The sequence below is a fragment of the Myxocyprinus asiaticus genome, chromosome 6 (assembly GCF_019703515.2).
Source record: "Myxocyprinus asiaticus isolate MX2 ecotype Aquarium Trade chromosome 6, UBuf_Myxa_2, whole genome shotgun sequence".
NCBI lineage: Eukaryota > Metazoa > Chordata > Actinopteri > Cypriniformes > Catostomidae > Myxocyprinus > Myxocyprinus asiaticus.
The window spans coordinates 42,536,603-42,555,376 of NC_059349.1; the positions used below are offsets into that span (position 1 = coordinate 42,536,603).

Here is an 18,774-nt window from a genome sequence, read left to right on the forward strand (position 1 = left end):
TGTTAACCGGATGTTTTATTATTCAGGTAGCTAGCAATAAATATGTCAACAGTTTTGCTGACTTTAAAGGGATAGTTCACCCAAAAATAGTTCACACATCATTTACTCACCCTTATGCCATCCTAGATGTGTATGACTTTCTTTCTTCTGCTGAACACAAACAAAACATTTTTGAAGAATATTTCAGCTCTGTGGGTCCATACAATGCAAGTGAATGGTGGCCAGAACTTTGAAAGTCCAAAAAGCACATAAAGGCTGCATAAAAGTAATCCATATGACTCCAGTGGTTTAATCCATGTCTTCTGAAGCAATAAGATAGGTGTGGGTGAGAAATAGATCAATATTTAAGTACTTTTTACTATAAATTTTCCTCCTGCCCAGTAGGTGGCGAAAGGCACAAATAATATGAATTAACAAAAACAAAAAAGAATGTGAAAGTGAAAGTGGAGATTGATAGTAAAAAAGGACTTAAAAATGTATCTGTTTCTCACCCACACTTATCATATCGCTTCTGAAGATATGCACTTAACCACTGGAGTCTCATGGATTACTTTTATGCTGCCATTATCTATTTGTTTTTTTACCTTCAAAGTTCTGGCAACCATTCACTTGCATTGTATGGACCTACAGAGCTGAAATATTCTTCTAAAAATATTTGTTTGTGTTCAGCAGAAGAAAGAAGCTCATACACATCTGGGATGGCATGAGGGTGAGTAAAAGATGAGAGAATTTTCATTTTTGGGTAAACTATCCCTTTAACCACCTTTAGCAAATGTGTATGTGTTGTATTCCTCAGTTGGACTGTTTGGCAGACACTAATCAAGGATGTGTATTGAATTGCAACGATATACTAATAACTTTTAAAGACCCCATGAAATGGCTTGACGAGCACAATTTTTTCCTGTGTTGACATTGAAACAGGAAGTTATGGCGGGACATATCGAAGGGCTTGTCCCTTTGTTTTCCAAATAGCCTATAGGCTTTAGTTTACGCCACACCTGTAAACCACGGTTTTGTTATTGATATTGCAGGTAGCATTATGGGGAGGGACATTCTCATTCTAGAGAGCATTTTATTGGACAAAAATGTGGATATGCACATAAGTGCAAGATGAGTCATCAATATTGTTGGTCCATTTTCCAGGAAAGGAAAGACTTTTCAATTTTAAAGGTGTAGATCTGCTTTTTAGTTCATTTAGTCAACTGTTAGGAGTACACTAGCTTATAGATGACTCAAAGCTAACAGAAAAAGTCTAAAAGCCACAAAACTCAAATTCCGATTTCATGGGATCTTTATGGCCAAAAAAACTGAATGCCTTATGGATTGTGGTGTGTTCCCCTGCAGTGCTTTTCTGTGCTTATATTTTTGTCTTTTTCACCTGGAAGGAGTTTGGCTTTAGTGGCAAATGCTTAGAGAGGTACAGTGTACTGTAAGAGGTAAAGTACATGTGATATATGAAGCCATACACAGACTGTGAGAACAGAACAGGCATACTACAAAGCACAGGAGAGGGCTGGCATTCAGCCCATATATGAGAGTAACACACTTTACAGAGTGGTTTGGTGTTAGTGTGAAAAAGATGAAGGGGGATGATTTCTTCTTTCCTCATCAAATTAACACAAACCTGTGATGAAAGAGAGAGAAAATGAGTTAATTCATGAGTGCAATGCAGGTGGTTGCTTCGCGTTATCTGGTATGTGAACAGCTTAAAGGAGTCAAATCATAAAAAAAGCAAAAGAGTTAAATGTACTATGCAATCATACTACCTAGACAAAAATACCATTTGTTGAAACTTAGCAGCAAAAATGTCTTGTTCCAAAACCTGTACTTCTGTGATATCATGTCACAGCAATTAATAAATTAACACATGTCTGCCCACATTTACACATCTACAACCCCTATTTGTTGTTCAGCACTTCTATTAAAATGGAAATTGGAATGCCCAACGGTCAACGGATGTAGAAAAGGAAGTCCGCCTTACAGATAAAAGTGCAAGTCACCTTTTAGATACAGACATTGCCTGTCAATCAGCTTAAGAACACACATGCGCATTAGCTTGACACCCATAAATAAATGACCTGTTTACTTTGAAGGGTCAGATAGAGGGTGGGAAATGGTCATGTAAAACTAAATTGTGATAGGTGTGGGTGAGAAACAGATCAATATTTATGTCCCTTTTTACTATAAATTCTCCTCCTGCCCAGTAGGTGGCGATAGGCACAATGAATGAAAAGAAATCAAGAAAGAAAAAAGAAGAAGAATGTGAAAGTGGAGAGTTATAGTAAAAGAAACTTAAAAATGTATCTGTTTCTAACCCACACTTGTCATATCGCTTCTGAAGATATGGATTTAACCACTGGAATCTCATGGATTACATTTATGCTGCCATTATCTGGTTTTTGGACCTTCATATTTCTGGCAACCATTCACTTGCATCGTATGGGCCCTTAAGACCTCACTTAAATAAATAAAAAAAATATATGATATAACCCCTTTAAGACCCTAATGAAACATTTACAATATTTACTTTGCTGTCATAGGATAACTATGCTCTGCTACAGTATGTTCACTTTACCTTCACACTCAAAAGCCTTCAGTATGGTGGTGTAACTGGGCCCCAACCAGGAGGTGTAGGTTCCCATAACACGTAGCATCTTTTTGGTGGAATCGCTAAAAAGCACGTCAGGTTGCCCATAACCCACAGAGCTGAACAAAGAGAATCCTTCTGTGGCATTGGCAAATGCATTCTAAAGGAGAGAAACATGTAAAATGTAAATGGTTTGTAGAACATTATTAAGAAAACGAAGAAAAAAAAAATTATCAAATAGATGGAATACATTCGGAAAAGCAAATAAAAGAGGAAAGGTTGTGGCGGGGGTGGGGGGCGCTTTTGAAATACTGTATGTGCATGCATTTATTTTTTTTTATTTTTTTTTTCATTTTCAAATATTGGATCATCTCCGCAATCCTTGCTCATTTCTTGTACTGTTATGTGATCTGTGTGTGTGTGTGTGTGTGGTTTCATTACTTGTGTCAGTACTGCTCTGGGCTTTTATGACAGAGCTCAGTGTAGTGTCACCCTCCCCTAATGACAAACTGTAATGTTAGATGGTGTCTTGTGAAATCAATGAGCACCACAAGGCTCAGGCTGGCTGTATTGAATGCATAAGTCAGCCTGATGTTATCTGTGTAATACTTAAGAAGTTGTTATTAATATAGGTTTTGGCAGGGTTAGTTTAATCATAAGGTTGACCGCTAATGTGCAGAAACAACATTTTCAATGAGATTTTCATGCTCTGTATTGTACCAAAGGGTTTTCATTTTTTATTTTTACTGTTATTAGATTACTTCATGGATAATATCATCAAAAAAGGAATCAAACCTAATATCCACAGACTGTGTAACTATTTGTCAGAATAAATGCCATCGTATAATCCGTGGCATTTCTGATTATCATATCGCTTCTGAAGATATGGATTTAAACACTGGAGTCTTATGGATTACTTTAATGCTGACTTTTTGTGTTTTTATGAGATTCAAAGTTCTTCAGAGCTGAAATATTCTTCTAAAAATCTTTATTTGTGTTCTGTAGAGGATAGAAGTCATGCACATCTGGTATGGAATTAGGGTGAGTAAATGATCAGATAGTTTTCATTTTCGGGTGAACTATCCCTTTAGATAATGATTTTTTCTGTTAGGGTTAGGTTTAGGGTGTGGGTTAGGGTTAGTTTATAGTAATTAGAGTTAGCTTTATATAAAAACAATGGTAGTATTTGGAATGTCTCCATTTAAACAGCTGAGCAAACAGGTGTGTGTGTGTGTGTGTGTGTGTGTGTGTGCGTGTGCGTGTGTGTGTGTGTAGTCCAGAAGTCTGAGACTACTAGTAAAAATGCTTCTATTTTGCATTATTTTCCAGTTAAATACAACATTTTATTAAACATATTTTCAACATAACAATTAGACTGAAAAGTTGAATTAAAGTTGAATTTTTAATTAATTTTAGAATGCCTTTGTATTTAGTATGTCCCCCTTTTCTTTAAAAGACAGCATGGACTTCACAAGCAAAACCCGATGATCTGTGTTATTCCAGCATGATGTGAGAATGCTCCAAATAGCCCTTGTGTGCTTCAATGGAAGCAAGGAAATCGGAACTTTTGAACAAAGGAGTTAAAGAGATTAAATTCTGTCACAATTTGTTTACCCTCATGTTGTTCAAAACCCTTATGACTTTCGTTCTGCTGTAGAACACAAAAAGACATGTTAGGCAGAACGTTAGCTTTATTCATCATTTACTTTCATTGTACTGTATGTTAAAAAGAGTAGCGTCAACATTCTACAAAATTTCTACACTTGAGTTCCTCGGAAGAAAGTCATACAGGTTTGGACCCACATGAAGATGAGTAAATTATAACAGAATTTTCATTTTGGGGTGAACTAACCCTTTAGCATGGTCCATGTCACAAAATGTTGCTCACATTTAATTAGTGACAAAAAATTGTGCAGAATCTTAAAGGGATAGTTTATAAAGGTAAATTTGTGCCTAAATGATTTGTATGCGCAGAATAAGATTTGTGAAAGCTTAAATCAAATTGCAAGCCTAAAAATAAATTGCATGCGCATAGAACGTTTTGTAAAGGTGTAAATCAAGTTGCAAGCGTAAGAAAAAAATATTAGCAATATTTTAATGCTTTGCATAAGTGTAATTCATGTGTTGTGAATCTGTAATTGCGTATTAACACAAAGTAAATTTGGTGTGAATTCTTCTGACTTCCTTTTTTTCGCACTTTTGTTGTTACAAACCTGTGACTTTCTTTTGTGGAACACAAAAGGAGACGTTAGGCAGAATGTTAGCTTCACTAACGTCATCATTCACTTTCACTGTATGGAAAAAAGATGCAATGAAAGTGAATGCTGAATGAAGGTAATTCTGCCTAGCATCTATCTTAGTTTTCCACAAAGAAGGAAAGTGATAATGACAGAATTTTCATTTTTTTATTATTTTTTGGATATTTTGAAATATGCCTTTAAATATATTTTGTCTGTTTCCAGGTTTGAATGAAAGATCCCAAGATTTTCAGTGTGCTCCCAGACTTGTGGATGCCAGCGGTAGGTGTGACTATGTGGCTGTCTTTCCTGACCTGCACACGTTCCAAGAACTTGTAAACACGGCATTTGTCCTCCAAGCGCACTACCACAGCATTGGTTGGCACCACAGCCAGGTGGCAGCGCTCATGCTGGAACAGGTCAGTTTCGCTCCCGTCAGGACACAAGAGCTTCAAGTCCTCCAGTTCCAGGTCCAGAGCCCATGACTCCTGGTTCTTACCTTACATGCACAATACCCATAAAAAGGTTTTATTTCTGAGAGCATGGATAACTTACTAAAAGACATACTGTCAACATTTGTATTACTCTCATGTTGTTCCAACCCTTTATGACATTCTCTTCCATGGAACACAAGAGATGTTAGGAATTTTCTTTAGTCTCATTAACCATTCACTTTCATTGCATCTTTTTTTCCATTCAGTCAAAGTGAATGGTGACTGAGGCTGTCATTCTGTATGACATCTCCTTTTGTGTTTCACAGAAGAAAGAAATTTGTAAGGGTTTGGAACACAGCGGGGTAAGTATATGATGACAGGATTTTCTTTTTTGGGTGAAATATCCCTTTAAATATAAAAGTAAGAAAGCTAGCCCTGTCACACAGGTATTAATTAACTACATTTCACTATTAAACTACCATCTATAATGCCCGAACTAAGCTTACATGGTCTGAGTCTATTCAAGTGTCGCACAGATCCCAACAGGCAACAAAGAGACACTTTGTTGTGAAATACTGCCCCCCTGTGTCTGTCACCAAGTGAAACATGATACAGATGGAAAGGTGAAGGCTACAATTGTCCTCCTTCAGTCCCTTAAAAAAATGTACTTAATAAGAAAACGGCTTGAAATTCTTACTTCATCTAGACATTTTTTTGTTTTTGCTCTCCCTGGATTAAATAGACAATACATTTACTTACCCTGCATGTTGTCAAAGACTGTGGTGTGCTTCACAAAAGCAACATCTCCAAGATTTTCTGCCACACATCTGCAAAATACAACAATGATTTTAATACTAGTTTTATTTTAACTTCCAGCTGAAGTAATCTTCAAAAACACAACATTTTTATATTCTGTAATAATATTATAATATATTGCATGGGAATGGTGAGAAATATTTGGAAAAATATTCTGGGTTCAATACAAGTTAAGCTCAGTCAACAGCATTTGTGGCATAATATTGATTACCACAAAAATTAATTTTGGCTTGCCCCTCATTATCTTTAAAAAAAACAAAAAATGTGTTCCAGTGAGGCACTTAAGTGAATGGGGGCCAATCCGTAAAAATTTAAATACTCATTATATCAAAAGTATAGCCACAAGACGTAAGCAATATGCGTGTTAACATGATTTTAGTGCGATAAAATCGCTTACTAACCTTTTCTGTGTAAAGTTATAACCAGTTTTACATCTTTGTTTCCATGACAATGTAATGTCAACAAACCTTAAAACACTAAAATGACTGTAAAAATGATGACAGCACAAATAATACATGATTTTTAACATAAGAATTATTTTAAGTACATTTATAAAATTATAAGCTTCACATTTCTGCCTTTAAACCCTCCAAACATTTTCCACATTCACTTCCATTGTAAGTGCCTCACTGTAGCTTCGATTTTAGTTTTTTGTTTTTTAAGAAAAGGAGGGAGAAGTCGAAATAATTTTTTGTGGTAATCAACATTATACCACAAATGCTGTCGATTGAGCTTAACTTGTATTGAACCCAGAATATTCCTTTAAATTTTAAATGTATATGTAAAACATTTGTGTGTGTGTGTGTGTGGGCAGGTCTTAGTGGTTTACGAGGACTTTTTTTTTGGTTACAAACTGGTAATTACAAGGGTATTATGCTATAAATGTGGTTTATGATGACATTTCTAGTGTCCCCATAATTCAAATCGCTTATAAAACATACTAAACGATGTTTTTTTGAAACTGTAAAACTGCAGGAAGTTTTTTGTGAGGATTAGGTTTAGGAGTAGGGTTAGGGTTAGGGGATAGAATCTATAGTTCGTACAGTATAAAAATCATTATGTCTATGGAGAGTCCTTGTAAACCACAAATGCCAACGTGTGTGTGTGTGTGTGTGTGTGTTTGCATTTCAGTCCCAGAAAGTAAATCCTTAGACACAAGCCCCACTTTTTCCACTTAATGAATTTGCTTAATAAAATAACATTTTACCTAATGTTTGTATCCTTAATATTTTCATTATGTAGTAACTGTTTTATAAAAGCAGTAAAGCACTCAAGGTCATGCTATATTGTGAATATAGTCACAAATGATGTGTTCTGCTGCCCATCGTTTATTGCATTAAGCATATAAAATTATTGCTACACAAAGCAAATACATATTTGGTAACACTTTACAATAAGTCTCCATTTACTTATACAGCATTTATTAATCTTGGTTAATGTTAATTTCCAAAAAAATAATAATAATAATTTAAAATCAAAAGTATATGTTAACTTTAGTTAATGCAGTATGAACTAACATGAACAAACAATGAACAATTGTATTTTAATTAACTAGCATTAACAAAGATTAATAAATGCTGTAAAAAATATATTTAGTTCATTTTTAGTTCATGATAATTAATGCATTAACTGTTATTAAAAATGTTAAAGAATGGAACCTTATTGTAAAGTGTTACCACCTACAGTTGAATGATGAATCACTATAGGGGCTATGCATTCTCCCATATCTCTGATCATGCATTACCTGAGAGCTCCAGCCTCCCCGAAGTGCCGTTCCCGAGGGTTGTTGGCGCAGATGTGACGGTCGTTCTCGTCCCCAATGCAGGCCTCACACAGGTTCCTTGGATTGTTTCCCTTGGGATCATGTTCTGGATCCTTCACTCCAGGGACACAGCTGTAGCCAAAGAAATCCCCCACCGCTGGAAACCATAGGGAGAACAGTATGACTTTGTTTAATTGCTGCCAAATAGTGTAACTACATCCTCAGTTTGCATTTGAACTTGATATGATTGTATTTAATTAACCACTGTACATGCTTGATTTCATAGGATGAAAGTGCTATTTCCAGAATTATTTTTGTTGACCGTATGGCATGCATCTATAACTATTTTAAACAGCATTTTGCAGATCTTTATGCATGCAGCTTTTATGACCTCATATTAATTAAGAAACTAAATGGAATATTTGTTAAGGTGAAAAACTTAAACTGTGACCAGTTATAGGACCTTAAATATACACTTTCAGTTATACATTCATATACATTTTAAACTAAAATCTTGATGTTGATTGTCTATGGACATGTACCCAAGTGCAGCTCAGCAACAGAATAGGTCAAGTAAATTTTATTTGTATAGCACTTTTCAGAATACATATTGTTTCAAAGCAGCTTTACAAAAAATCATGCCTTAATGCCCCAAGTGAGCAAGTCAACACTTAGACAAGAGATTGTACCACATTATGCACTAAAATAAAGCATAGTAACATCTCACCGTGGGGAAAGTTGCACTGCTCATCCACACTGATCTGCGATGTGTTGACCAGGAAGCCGATTGGGACAGTCCAGCCCACTGTAGTCCTCATCCCAGGGTGACAGGAGCTGCGCTCATGCATCTCCAGCAGCGACAGATCACTGGATGATGTCCGTGCCAGGGCAACCACGTAGTAATTAATGCCATCTGTATTACACATCGGAGGAAAGACATAAAAAAGGGTACATTGACATTAAACTCTTTGAAGGTGGTGTATGTCACATTGAGGAATAAGTGGTATGTGGAAAACCTTGATTGGGACTCTTTCAAAGACTTAAAAGTAAAGTCAAGTCAGTTTTATTTGTATATGGCATTATTATTATTTCCTAAAATACATACTGTAGAATTTCAAGGCAGCTTTACAGAAAAGTGTAATTTATTTATAGATTAAATATATATATATGTGTGTGTGTGTGTGTGTGTGTGTGTGTGTGTGTGTGTGTCCTTTTAATTTTTACTTGTAGTTTTTTTAAGTATTTATTTTTAGTAGCCATTTTTATTCATTTTTAGGAATGTATTTTGATACTTTTAATCTAATTTGCTTTCTCTGGTATATGTGTTTGAAGAGGAACATTTATTTGTTCAAAAACACACTAAAGCTAATCAAACTAAAACTAAAATCAATCTTCAAAGATAAACTATTTTTTGTTAATGTGGGATACATACTCACCAACACCATTATAAGACTCTCCAACAGCCACATCTAAGCCATAGCAAAATCCAGCTGTGTAGATCTCATCAGCATACATAGTGGAGGCATCTGCAGTTCCGTTCTGTTTAAAAAACAGTAACAAATTATACTGAACCATACATGGACCAATTTTAATTATGTTGGCACTGATGTAATGGAAAATCAAATGATGTAAAACATTATGTAAAGTTGAATTGCAAGTTGAGAATGTAAGTGTGTATAACAGAATTAAAAGAGGAGCCAAAATTAACAAAATCGTCTGAAATCTACGACTATTTATAATACAGTAATTTCAGTGCAACATATCTGACTTGATTTGTTTCTCTCATCTTGGGAAGAAGTTTCCTATTACCTTAATTTGCTTCATACAGTCTGTCGGACTTTGGCCCCTCACACATCGTAGTTGTCCGCGAATATTCCTGGCTGTGGCATTCCCGGCTAAATCCAAACACTTCTGTTCTTCAGCATCGGACACTGTACACCATCTGACTGCAAAGGGGAAAAAACAGAGAACTGTAACCTTTAATATGAAGGATATACTTAATATACTGTAGACTATACAGAGCATATAAATGTATATAAATGAACAAACAGGGGAGGCCGGGCTAGTTGTCACAGAGGTCAGCATGTGTTGAATAAATTGTGCATTTTTTAAGGGCAATTGTGGTGAAAAGGTTCAGGAGCTTTTTTGTTGCTAAGACTGTAAGGTATGTGCCTTAAAGTTAATACACTTAATAAATAAGCCTACCCTAGGAAACTGGAGTAAAAAGTGACAAATTGCCCTGATCTCCCCTAAATTTCAGTTTAAGTGTTTGTTCATTGGACTATTCATTAATATCCATGTAAAGAAGTCAAGCAAGATACTAATGTAGTGTGTAGTTACATGAGATATCACTTGCAACCTGTTTAGATCTGTTTTTGACTGTATTTTTTCATAAACTGTTTTTTCTATTGCTATGGTTGCCCATGCAAGGCGTTACTTTTGAACCCAAAAGAATAAAGCCCAGTAAGCCAAACCAAATAAGAACAATTCATGTTAAATTTAGTAAATGTCATAATGAGGTTACAAAGCTTAGAAATAAGATGGTACTTACTAATGTTGTTTTCAGTGGACAATGAGATCAGAACAAGTAGGAGCAAAGCCACAGCAAGGTGTCGTCCTGGATGATGCATGCTGACTTTGAACAGCAAGCTCCCAAATGGGCTCAAACTCACAGGGGTGGTGTGGGAAGTAAAGTTAAAAAAAGAGAAAAGTAAAAAGAAAGAAAGAAAAAAAAGGCTCAGGCTCATATTGCTCCTGTTCTAGGGTACCCAGAAAGCTCATAAATCCAAAGGGGAGGGAGAACCAGAGGAGATTTTTTAACGGATCTAACATTGTTAGGTTTTTTCTATGTATCCGATCATGATGGGCATCTAGTGTTTCTTTCTTTATCCAATGGGACCTTATGGCATGCAAGCTTTGGCACACTTCACTGCACCTGGCACTGGGCAGGTCAGATCATTTCTGAGGTTATAATTAAGTTAGATACAATAGCTTTTTGTGGACAGCTTCTAAAGCTCCTCGAGATTAAAGCAAAGGTCCGAAACAAGCCGAGTTTGATTTGAGATACGTACGGAGGGGCAACAGGAAATTCCTTTGTCTTAGTATGAAGTTGAGGAAACATAAAGGCCACTTGAGACCTTCTCTGTATCCTAATTCTCATGTCTTCCTCTATATATTAAAGGAGACATGAGTCATTTATAAGATAGGAGACAGTGTTTCAGGGCCAAAAACAATGCGAAAGACAAACAAACACTCATTGATAAGCAATGTCCATTTATGGCCAAAATCATTGTTTTGTTACAATCGGGGCTCAACAGTAAAAAAAAAGTTGGGCCAGTAGTTTATATTGATCCCAACACACACACACACACACATACACACACATACAAATATTGTAATTTTTTTTTGCAATGTATTTTGTGTCATATGTGCCATATAAATATAAATACAGTATATATATATGTATACAGGTGACCAAAAGTTTGGAATAATGTACAGATTTTGCTGTTTCGGAAGGAAATTGGTACTTTAATTCACCAAAGTGCCATTCAACTGATCACAAAGTATAGTCAGGACATTACTGATGTAAAAAACAGCACCATCACTATTTGAAAAAGTCATTTTTGATCAAATCTAGACAGGCCCCATTTCCAGCAGCCATCACTCCAACACCTTATCCTTGAGTAATCATGCTAAATTGATAATTTGGTACTAGAAAATCACTTGCCATTATATCAAACACTGCTGATAGCTATTTGGTTCGTTAAATGAAGCTTAACATTGTCATTGTGTTTGTTTTTGAGTTGCCACAGTATACAATAGACTGGCATGTCTTAAGGTCAATATTAGGTCAAAAATGGCAAAAAAAAAGAAACAGCTTTCTCTAGAAACTCGTCAGTCAATCGTTGTTTTGAGGAATGAAGGCTATACAATGCTTGAAATTGCCAAAAAAACCTGAAGATTTCAAACAAGGTGTACACTACAATCTTCAAAGGCAAAGGACAACTGGCCAGATGTACAACTAAACAAGAGGATAATGTTAGGGGTAACAGCTGGGTCCTCAAAATGTATATTGAAGAATAAAACTCAGAGTCAGGTTTTGTAATAATCAAACGAGAGAGTTTAATCTGATTGTTCCCTATCTGTCACTCACTCGACGTTGCGTTGGGAGCCCCAAACTCCTCTGATCTTTGAGAAAAGGCCAATGGGAATTGGCGAGTGGAATTTGCATGCCACTCCCCCGGACATACGGGTATAAAAGGAGCTGGCTTGTAACCACTCATTCAGATTTTTCTTCGGAGCCGAGCAGTTGTGTTTCAGCGAGCTGAATTCCTCCGTCGATCCATTCCCCTCGAAAGCTGTTGGATTTATGGTGCATTACAGCGGTTTCTCCCCCTCTTGCACCGGTGGTGTGTCAGCAGCTAGATAATATAAGATAATATTCTTCTTAATAAAAGAGTATATTTTCCTACTAAAAGAGTGGCACAGACAGAGGATCTTTTTAAAGATGCCTTTCTATCTGTGTATTATTACCTGGTTGCGGTCGCTATCGCTCCGCTTCTGACAGCTACGATCGCTGTCTCATGCACTTGGGCGCTGCCCACGCGGAGTCATTGACGCCATCGCTTTGTATATCACACCCAGGACATGCCGCCCCCTTGGGGCTACGAGCACATTCTACTAGGAGTGTGGCGGCCTTCTGGGCTCTGACCAATGGTGCCTCTTTAGCAGATATCTGCAGAGCAGCGGGCTGGGCAACACCCAATACCTTCGCGAGGTTCTACAATCTCCGGGTTGAGCCGGTCTCATCCCGTGTGTTGTCAGGTACGAGCAGGTAAGTTGCGGTACAGCTGGCCGGGTGTACCACTTGCGTATAGCGCCTTTCCCCTCCCGGAGGTGAAGATGTGCACTTTTTACCACCAGTCGTGTTCACGAAGTCGTGGACCCTGGATGTCCTTCCTCCTTAGCCCTGTGGCAGGTGAGTTTGCGGAGAAAGTACATGTGCTAACTTGGCCCTGTACTGGGGTAGGTGCTCCACATGCGCTGGTTGCCCATATGTAGCCCCGTGTGATGTATCTTCCGTGAGACAGTTCCCCCGTTGGTGAACCCGTGTCTTCCTTGGGCAGAGGCCCCTCTGCCCCCGGTCGCCGTGTTTGTAGACCTCCTCCCCCCCTGGGTATGAGACACTGCCGACAAGGCTCGGTAAGACCATGTGACATATTTCCACACAATTTCCTCCCCCTCGGGCAGGGTGTTGTCTCCGCTGTGTCTTCCCTTCGGGAGTGACACCCCCCAGACGCGGATGCTATACGGCCCCCAGCTGAACGATTTTTCCTTTTGGGGAGAAGAAAGAGAAGATGCCACGGCATCTTTCCCATTGGCCTTTTCTCAAAGATCAGAGGTGTTTGGGGTTCCCAAGGGCGACCCCTAGTGTCACTACATTGACACAACGTCTTGTTCCCTCCATCAGGGTTGCTCGGAACTGCACCCAAGACTTTCACCCACTGTTGCACTTGTGTATATGGTTGAGTGACAATAAAGTGATTTGATTTGATTCAAATAGCATAATTAAAATTACACAGTTATGATTGTTTTACTACAAACTTTGAGACTGTATATTATATTTGACTCCCCAGTTCTGGAACAGGGCTAAAACAAAGTGTGGATATAGGTCTGACTATGCGAGACTGTAGTTTGAAGTAATCACTTTTCTTTGCATGATACATTGACTGCATTTATACGATAGCCTATGTCTGCGTTAGCCAGCCAACTTTATCAATAGCTGTTACCTAAATTTGGTGGATGATGATAGTAGCTGTTTATAAAATAGACTGTACATAATAAATATGTTGACACAATTCATTATTGATGTGATTCCATCACAACTGTCATTTTGATATATCGATGTGTTATTGTTTATAATAATATAATGTATATTTTCTGTATAATCAAGTTATGCTACACTAATGAATGGGTCTTTTTGCATTATCTTGAACATTACCTTGCTGTATAATTACAGATTAACATTGTTTATGACAGTTACTGTGCAGGCAAGATCAATATGGAGTGGTGGTGGCGTAGTGGGCTAAAGCACATAACTGGTAATCTGGAGGTTGCTGGTGCAATCCCCACAGCCATCACCATTGTGTCCTTGAGCAAGGCACTTAACTCCAGGTTGCTCCAGGGGGATTGTCCCTGTAATAAGTGCACTGTAAGTCGCTTTGGATAAAAGTGTCTGCCAAATGCATAAATGTAAATGTAAGCTAAAATTACACAGGTCAATCCTTATGGCACTATATTTCACATGTTTTGCAGTTATGTAAGCTTACCTGTCCAATAAGGACGCCAATTCAGGGTCGGTTTTGATCCCCAAAACAGAACGAAGGTCCCTCCAGGAATCAAATGCCCTGCCGATGTTCACTCTAGTTTTCATTTAGATATTTATGCGCGCTCTCAAGAGCCTTGCCTCAGTAATAGCTAATGTAGCAAAATCTCAATACATTATTCCAAACTTTTGGCCGCCAGTGTGTATGTATGTATATATACATATGTGTGACGAATGTAACGAATGGTTGCTGAGATGAGATGGGAGATGCTGGATCTAAATGCAGGCTTTTAATGAAGATGGTAATGGTGATACAAACTAACATGAACTCAACAAACAAGAACTGACAAAGAAATGCAAAACTAGAGGGCACACACGGGCACACACGCACACACACATGAAGGCTAAGGAGGGAATAGAAAACAGGTGAGAACAATGGGGAACAGATGGCAGTGATGAGGGCAGTGCATGATAGGAAACGTAGTCCAGGGGAAACACTTTAAAATAAGAGTCCTAGGAAACACAGGGAGACAGACTGTGACTGTGATATATATATATATATATATATATATATATATATATATATATAGTCATAACAGCTATAAATAAATAAACAGCTTTACTCACAAAAAACAGCATATGCTGCAAAATATTACTGATTTCTGGATTACATTTTTGAAATAAAAAATCCATAAATTAGGATGTTCGCTTGCTTTGCTAGCAGTTTAATATAACCAGGCATGCTCCATTTTTGTATGGTGTTGCAAGTGAAGAAAAAAGAAAAACTGCATTTTTCCCAGAGGTGCATTTTCATTCCTCTCAACACTGACATCAATGCCATATATGCCCCAAAACATGCACTGATTACAAGTAAAATATCTATGATATTTAGGGGCCGTTTACACGACAACATTTTCAACTAAAAACGGAAAACTTGCATTTTGGCTGTTCGTTTACACGACAACGGCATTTTGGGGCCTGAAAACGCTAACTTTTGAAAACGGGTTTCAAAGTGCAAGTTTTTGAAAACGATGCCGTTATCGTCTCCGTGTAAACGTACAAAAATGCTAATTTGTGGAAACGATGACGTCATGCGCACGCGTATTACGTGTTATATAAAGAATGATGGATTGATAGGCATCAATTTGAGATGTATAATTATCAATATGAATACTGGTATCTGTGCAAATAACAATAATCAACAATGTATTAATCTGGAGTGTTTTGTATGGAGTGTGAACATTGTACAGTAGGCAGAACCTGCAATTTGAAAATCTTGAAATTAATGTATGGATTCAAATGGGAAAAATGTATTTGTATTTTAAATGTTATTTATTTACTTAATTTTATTTGATGTACCTTTACCCTGCAAATCATTCATCCACCGCTTATGTATATAGCCCATAAACAGAGATGTGATGCCATGTACAGTATTCAATGATATGCTTAAAATATGAAAACATGAGGCAGTGAAAATGCATGTTAGATCCAGAAGATATCCATATATCAGAGTTCTGTCTGATATCCAAAACCAATCAACATCAACAGCTTGTTATGTTAACTTACTCTCCTACCAGCCCAAGAGTCAGCAGGGGAAATACAGAAGAAGGCAGGAGACGAAGTGATGGTAAAAATGAGCAGAGTTTATTGAATAATCTTGAGAGTTCAGTCTATAGGCATGCGCGCGAGTACTTCAAAACAACGCGAGAGACATTAAAAACTACAATGGCGGACTACAGGACTGTGTTTGTGCTGCTCAAGATTTTGAGTTTATTGACGCTTCTCCAGCAAAGTGTAGATTTACTGCATCACCACTACGACCAGCGATCGCCATCTTCATTGTTTGTATTCACCGCTCTGTGGAAGAATGCTTATGTGCGCAGGCGCGTAATGTTTCTTTACAGAGTTACATCACCTACTACTGGTCTGGCATGCATAATATAGCGCTTTTAGTCATTTTTGCGGATCCGTGTAAATGAGGATCGTTTTGACAACGTTGTCGTCTGTACGTGAAGCTTTTCCGTTTTTAGTACATCGTTGTCGTTTAAACCCTTAGTGGAATGGAATTGTGGCTACTCAACTGAGGGCAATCAGGCGTCTTGTCTCTGCCCTTCTGTGCCCCTGACTACGTATCCTTTTTTCCCCATGTATAAAATGACATGGCCATTAATCAACAAGCTATTTTAGAACAAAAACCTGTCAGGCCACTGGCTCCTTGACTCATATCATTGGCAAGGACATTTAACTTAAAGGAACAATTCACCCAAAAATTCTTTAATTATTCACTCACCCTCATGCCATCCCAGATGTGCATGACTTTCTTTTTTCTGCTGAACACAAACAAATATTATTTGAAGAAAATCTCAGCTCTGTGGGTCCATACAATCCAAGTGAATGGTGGTCAGAACTTTGAAGGTCCAAAAAGCATATAAAGGCAGCATAAAACTCATAAGACATAAGACTCCAGTGGCTAAATCTGTGTCTCCAGAAGCGATTTGATAGGTGTGGGTGAGAAACAGATCAATACTTAAGACAGTATTGTCTGTATTAAGTATCAATATTTAATCAAGAAATACTTAGAATCAATACTTAAACAGATCAATGCTATTCTCCTCCCTGCCCAGTACGTGGTGAAATACAAAAAGAATGCAAATCACCAAAAACAATGGAAGAAGAATGTGAAAGTGGAGATTTATTGAAAAAAAGGATTTAAATATTGATCTGTTTATCACCCACACCTTTCATATCACTTCTGAAGATATGGATTTAACCACTGGAGTCTTATGAATTACTTTTATGCTGCCTTTATATGCTTTTTGTACCTTCAAAGTTCTTGCCATCATTCACTTGCATTGTATGGACCTACAGAGCTGAAATATTCTTCTAATAATCTTTGTTTGTGTTCAGCAGAAGAAAGAAAGTCATACACATCTTGGATGGCATGGGGGTGAGTAAATGAAGAGAGAGATTTAATTTTTGGGTCAGCTATCCCTTTAAGCAGTAAGGTGTGTCTGTTTATCTCTTCATCACTTTGTAAATAGTGCTAAATTATAAAAAACCAAACATGGCTGAACTATAACTTTGTTGGTGATCTGTAGACCAGATTTTATGTTCAGTCCACTAAAGCTTGATGTAGCAGGGGTTATGTGTTTTAGGATTATGTTTAATGTAGCTCTTTTAATAAAAATATTTTTATGATAAATATTTATTATATTTTTATTACTAAAATTTTGACCTTTGTCTTAGTAGGCCTACTGTATGTTTCCTCAACTACCTGCTGGTGTTATAATAAGGTGACCAGATTTCTGAAATTAAAAACAGGGACATTTCTAGTTCAGTAGTAAATATGTCATTGAAATTTCACATGTTACTTATCTGTGATCTATGATCTATGAAAAAGGGGGACAATTCGGATGTTATGTATTTTGACCAGGGACTAAAAACGGTTTAAGGAACGAAAACAAATACCGCAAATCAACGAAATTTTCAAATAACAATTCAAACAATTCAAAGTGATTTTGAATTGTTCCGGAGTGAAACATTATTTTTAAATGCTGGTAACCGGTTATAACCATTTCATTTTCAGTTAATAATGAAACTAAAGGCCAAAGGGTTTATCACAGTTAACTTTTTGGAATTACACCACTCCATGTTGCCTGAAAAAATTAAACATGTGCTTTGATCCTGAAGGAAACTGCTGCATCACACATTTCTTTGCCTAATTGCCCGATGTGGATGTCACATTCTCTGAATTAAGACCTTTTTAACAACTATGTACAGTATAAATATTACATATACATGCATGGCTAATCCAGATACAAGGAAAACATTATTAGAAGTAAAAGTACATTTCTCAGTTGTTTCCAAGTCTTCACTAAATTATTGTTAGATATGATGCATTAATACAGATTTGATGCTGTCAGGTTTTGGCTGAGAAGCAGATCTGTAAACAAAATTATATTTAACTGTTAATTAACTGCTTTCTATGATTTTTATGCTGATTAATCCACCACACTTTGGTTGCTTATTTTAGCTTATTTTGATGAGGCAAGTGGCTTATTTTGGGCTTGTTTTCCCAGACCATGTTGCTTGTTTCTCTTGCGAGATCTGGCAACACTGCAATTGGTATTTCGCCAACCCCTTAGTGCACAGTACTGTCACTTTAAAAAGAACGTTATTAACCGTTCTTTTATTTTGCTCTAACCAGTAACCTTTTAGAAAGGAGGCTGCAGAACTTCTGAACCAGAGCGAAAAAATACTGTTTTTGCTCAGAACGCTCCGAAATTATCCTGATTTTGACAATGGTGAATGTAGTAATGAGATGAACTATGGTATATCATACTCTGTTGAATGTCTCAATTAAATTTCGATATGGAGGTAAAGTTGATCGTTTTTAATTGTCTTTTGTTACATGAGTTCATTCTTTTCTGTACTATATACAGTAGATGACACTGTGGCATAAAAGTTAACTACAACATAACAGTGGTTGACTGTATGAACTATTGCATCTGGCTCCACAGCACAGAGTCCTGCCCTTGGACACACTCTTTACATCACTCTTCTTACTCTCTTTTAAAATTCCTTCTCTTCTCCTTTTTTCCTTCACCTTTCTG

The 18,774-nt window shown here is 37.1% G+C and overlaps 1 protein-coding gene across 1 annotated transcript; it reads right to left on the bottom strand.

Annotated features, from left to right (window-relative positions):
* Window positions 1–677: 677 nt before the first annotated feature.
* On the bottom strand, window positions 678–18,774 carry LOC127441924 (otolith matrix protein 1). Its single transcript, XM_051699498.1, has 10 exons — window positions 18,728–18,774; window positions 10,388–10,503; window positions 9,646–9,782; window positions 9,273–9,375; window positions 8,564–8,749; window positions 7,819–7,993; window positions 6,018–6,085; window positions 5,139–5,323; window positions 2,576–2,747; window positions 678–1,624 (listed from the first exon to the last, which is right to left on the bottom strand). Exons 2-10 carry the CDS (start codon window positions 10,464–10,466, stop codon window positions 1,614–1,616), a joined length of 1,116 nt encoding a protein of 371 aa, XP_051555458.1. The 5' UTR covers window positions 10,467–10,503; window positions 18,728–18,774; the 3' UTR covers window positions 678–1,613.

Bases quoted from the DNA above. Each gene is read 5' to 3' on its own strand.
- LOC127441924 (XM_051699498.1), bottom strand. From the start codon at position 10,466: ATGCATCATCCAGGACGACACCTTGCTGTGGCTTTGCTCCTACTTGTT. The intron at 9,376-9,645 runs GTAATAGGAAAC...TTTTTTAAACAG, and splicing joins ACTGTATGAAGCAAATTAAG to AACGGAACTGCAGATGCCTC. The intron at 7,994-8,563 runs GTGAGATGTTAC...TATGGTTTCCAG, and splicing joins GCAGTGCAACTTTCCCCACG to CGGTGGGGGATTTCTTTGGC.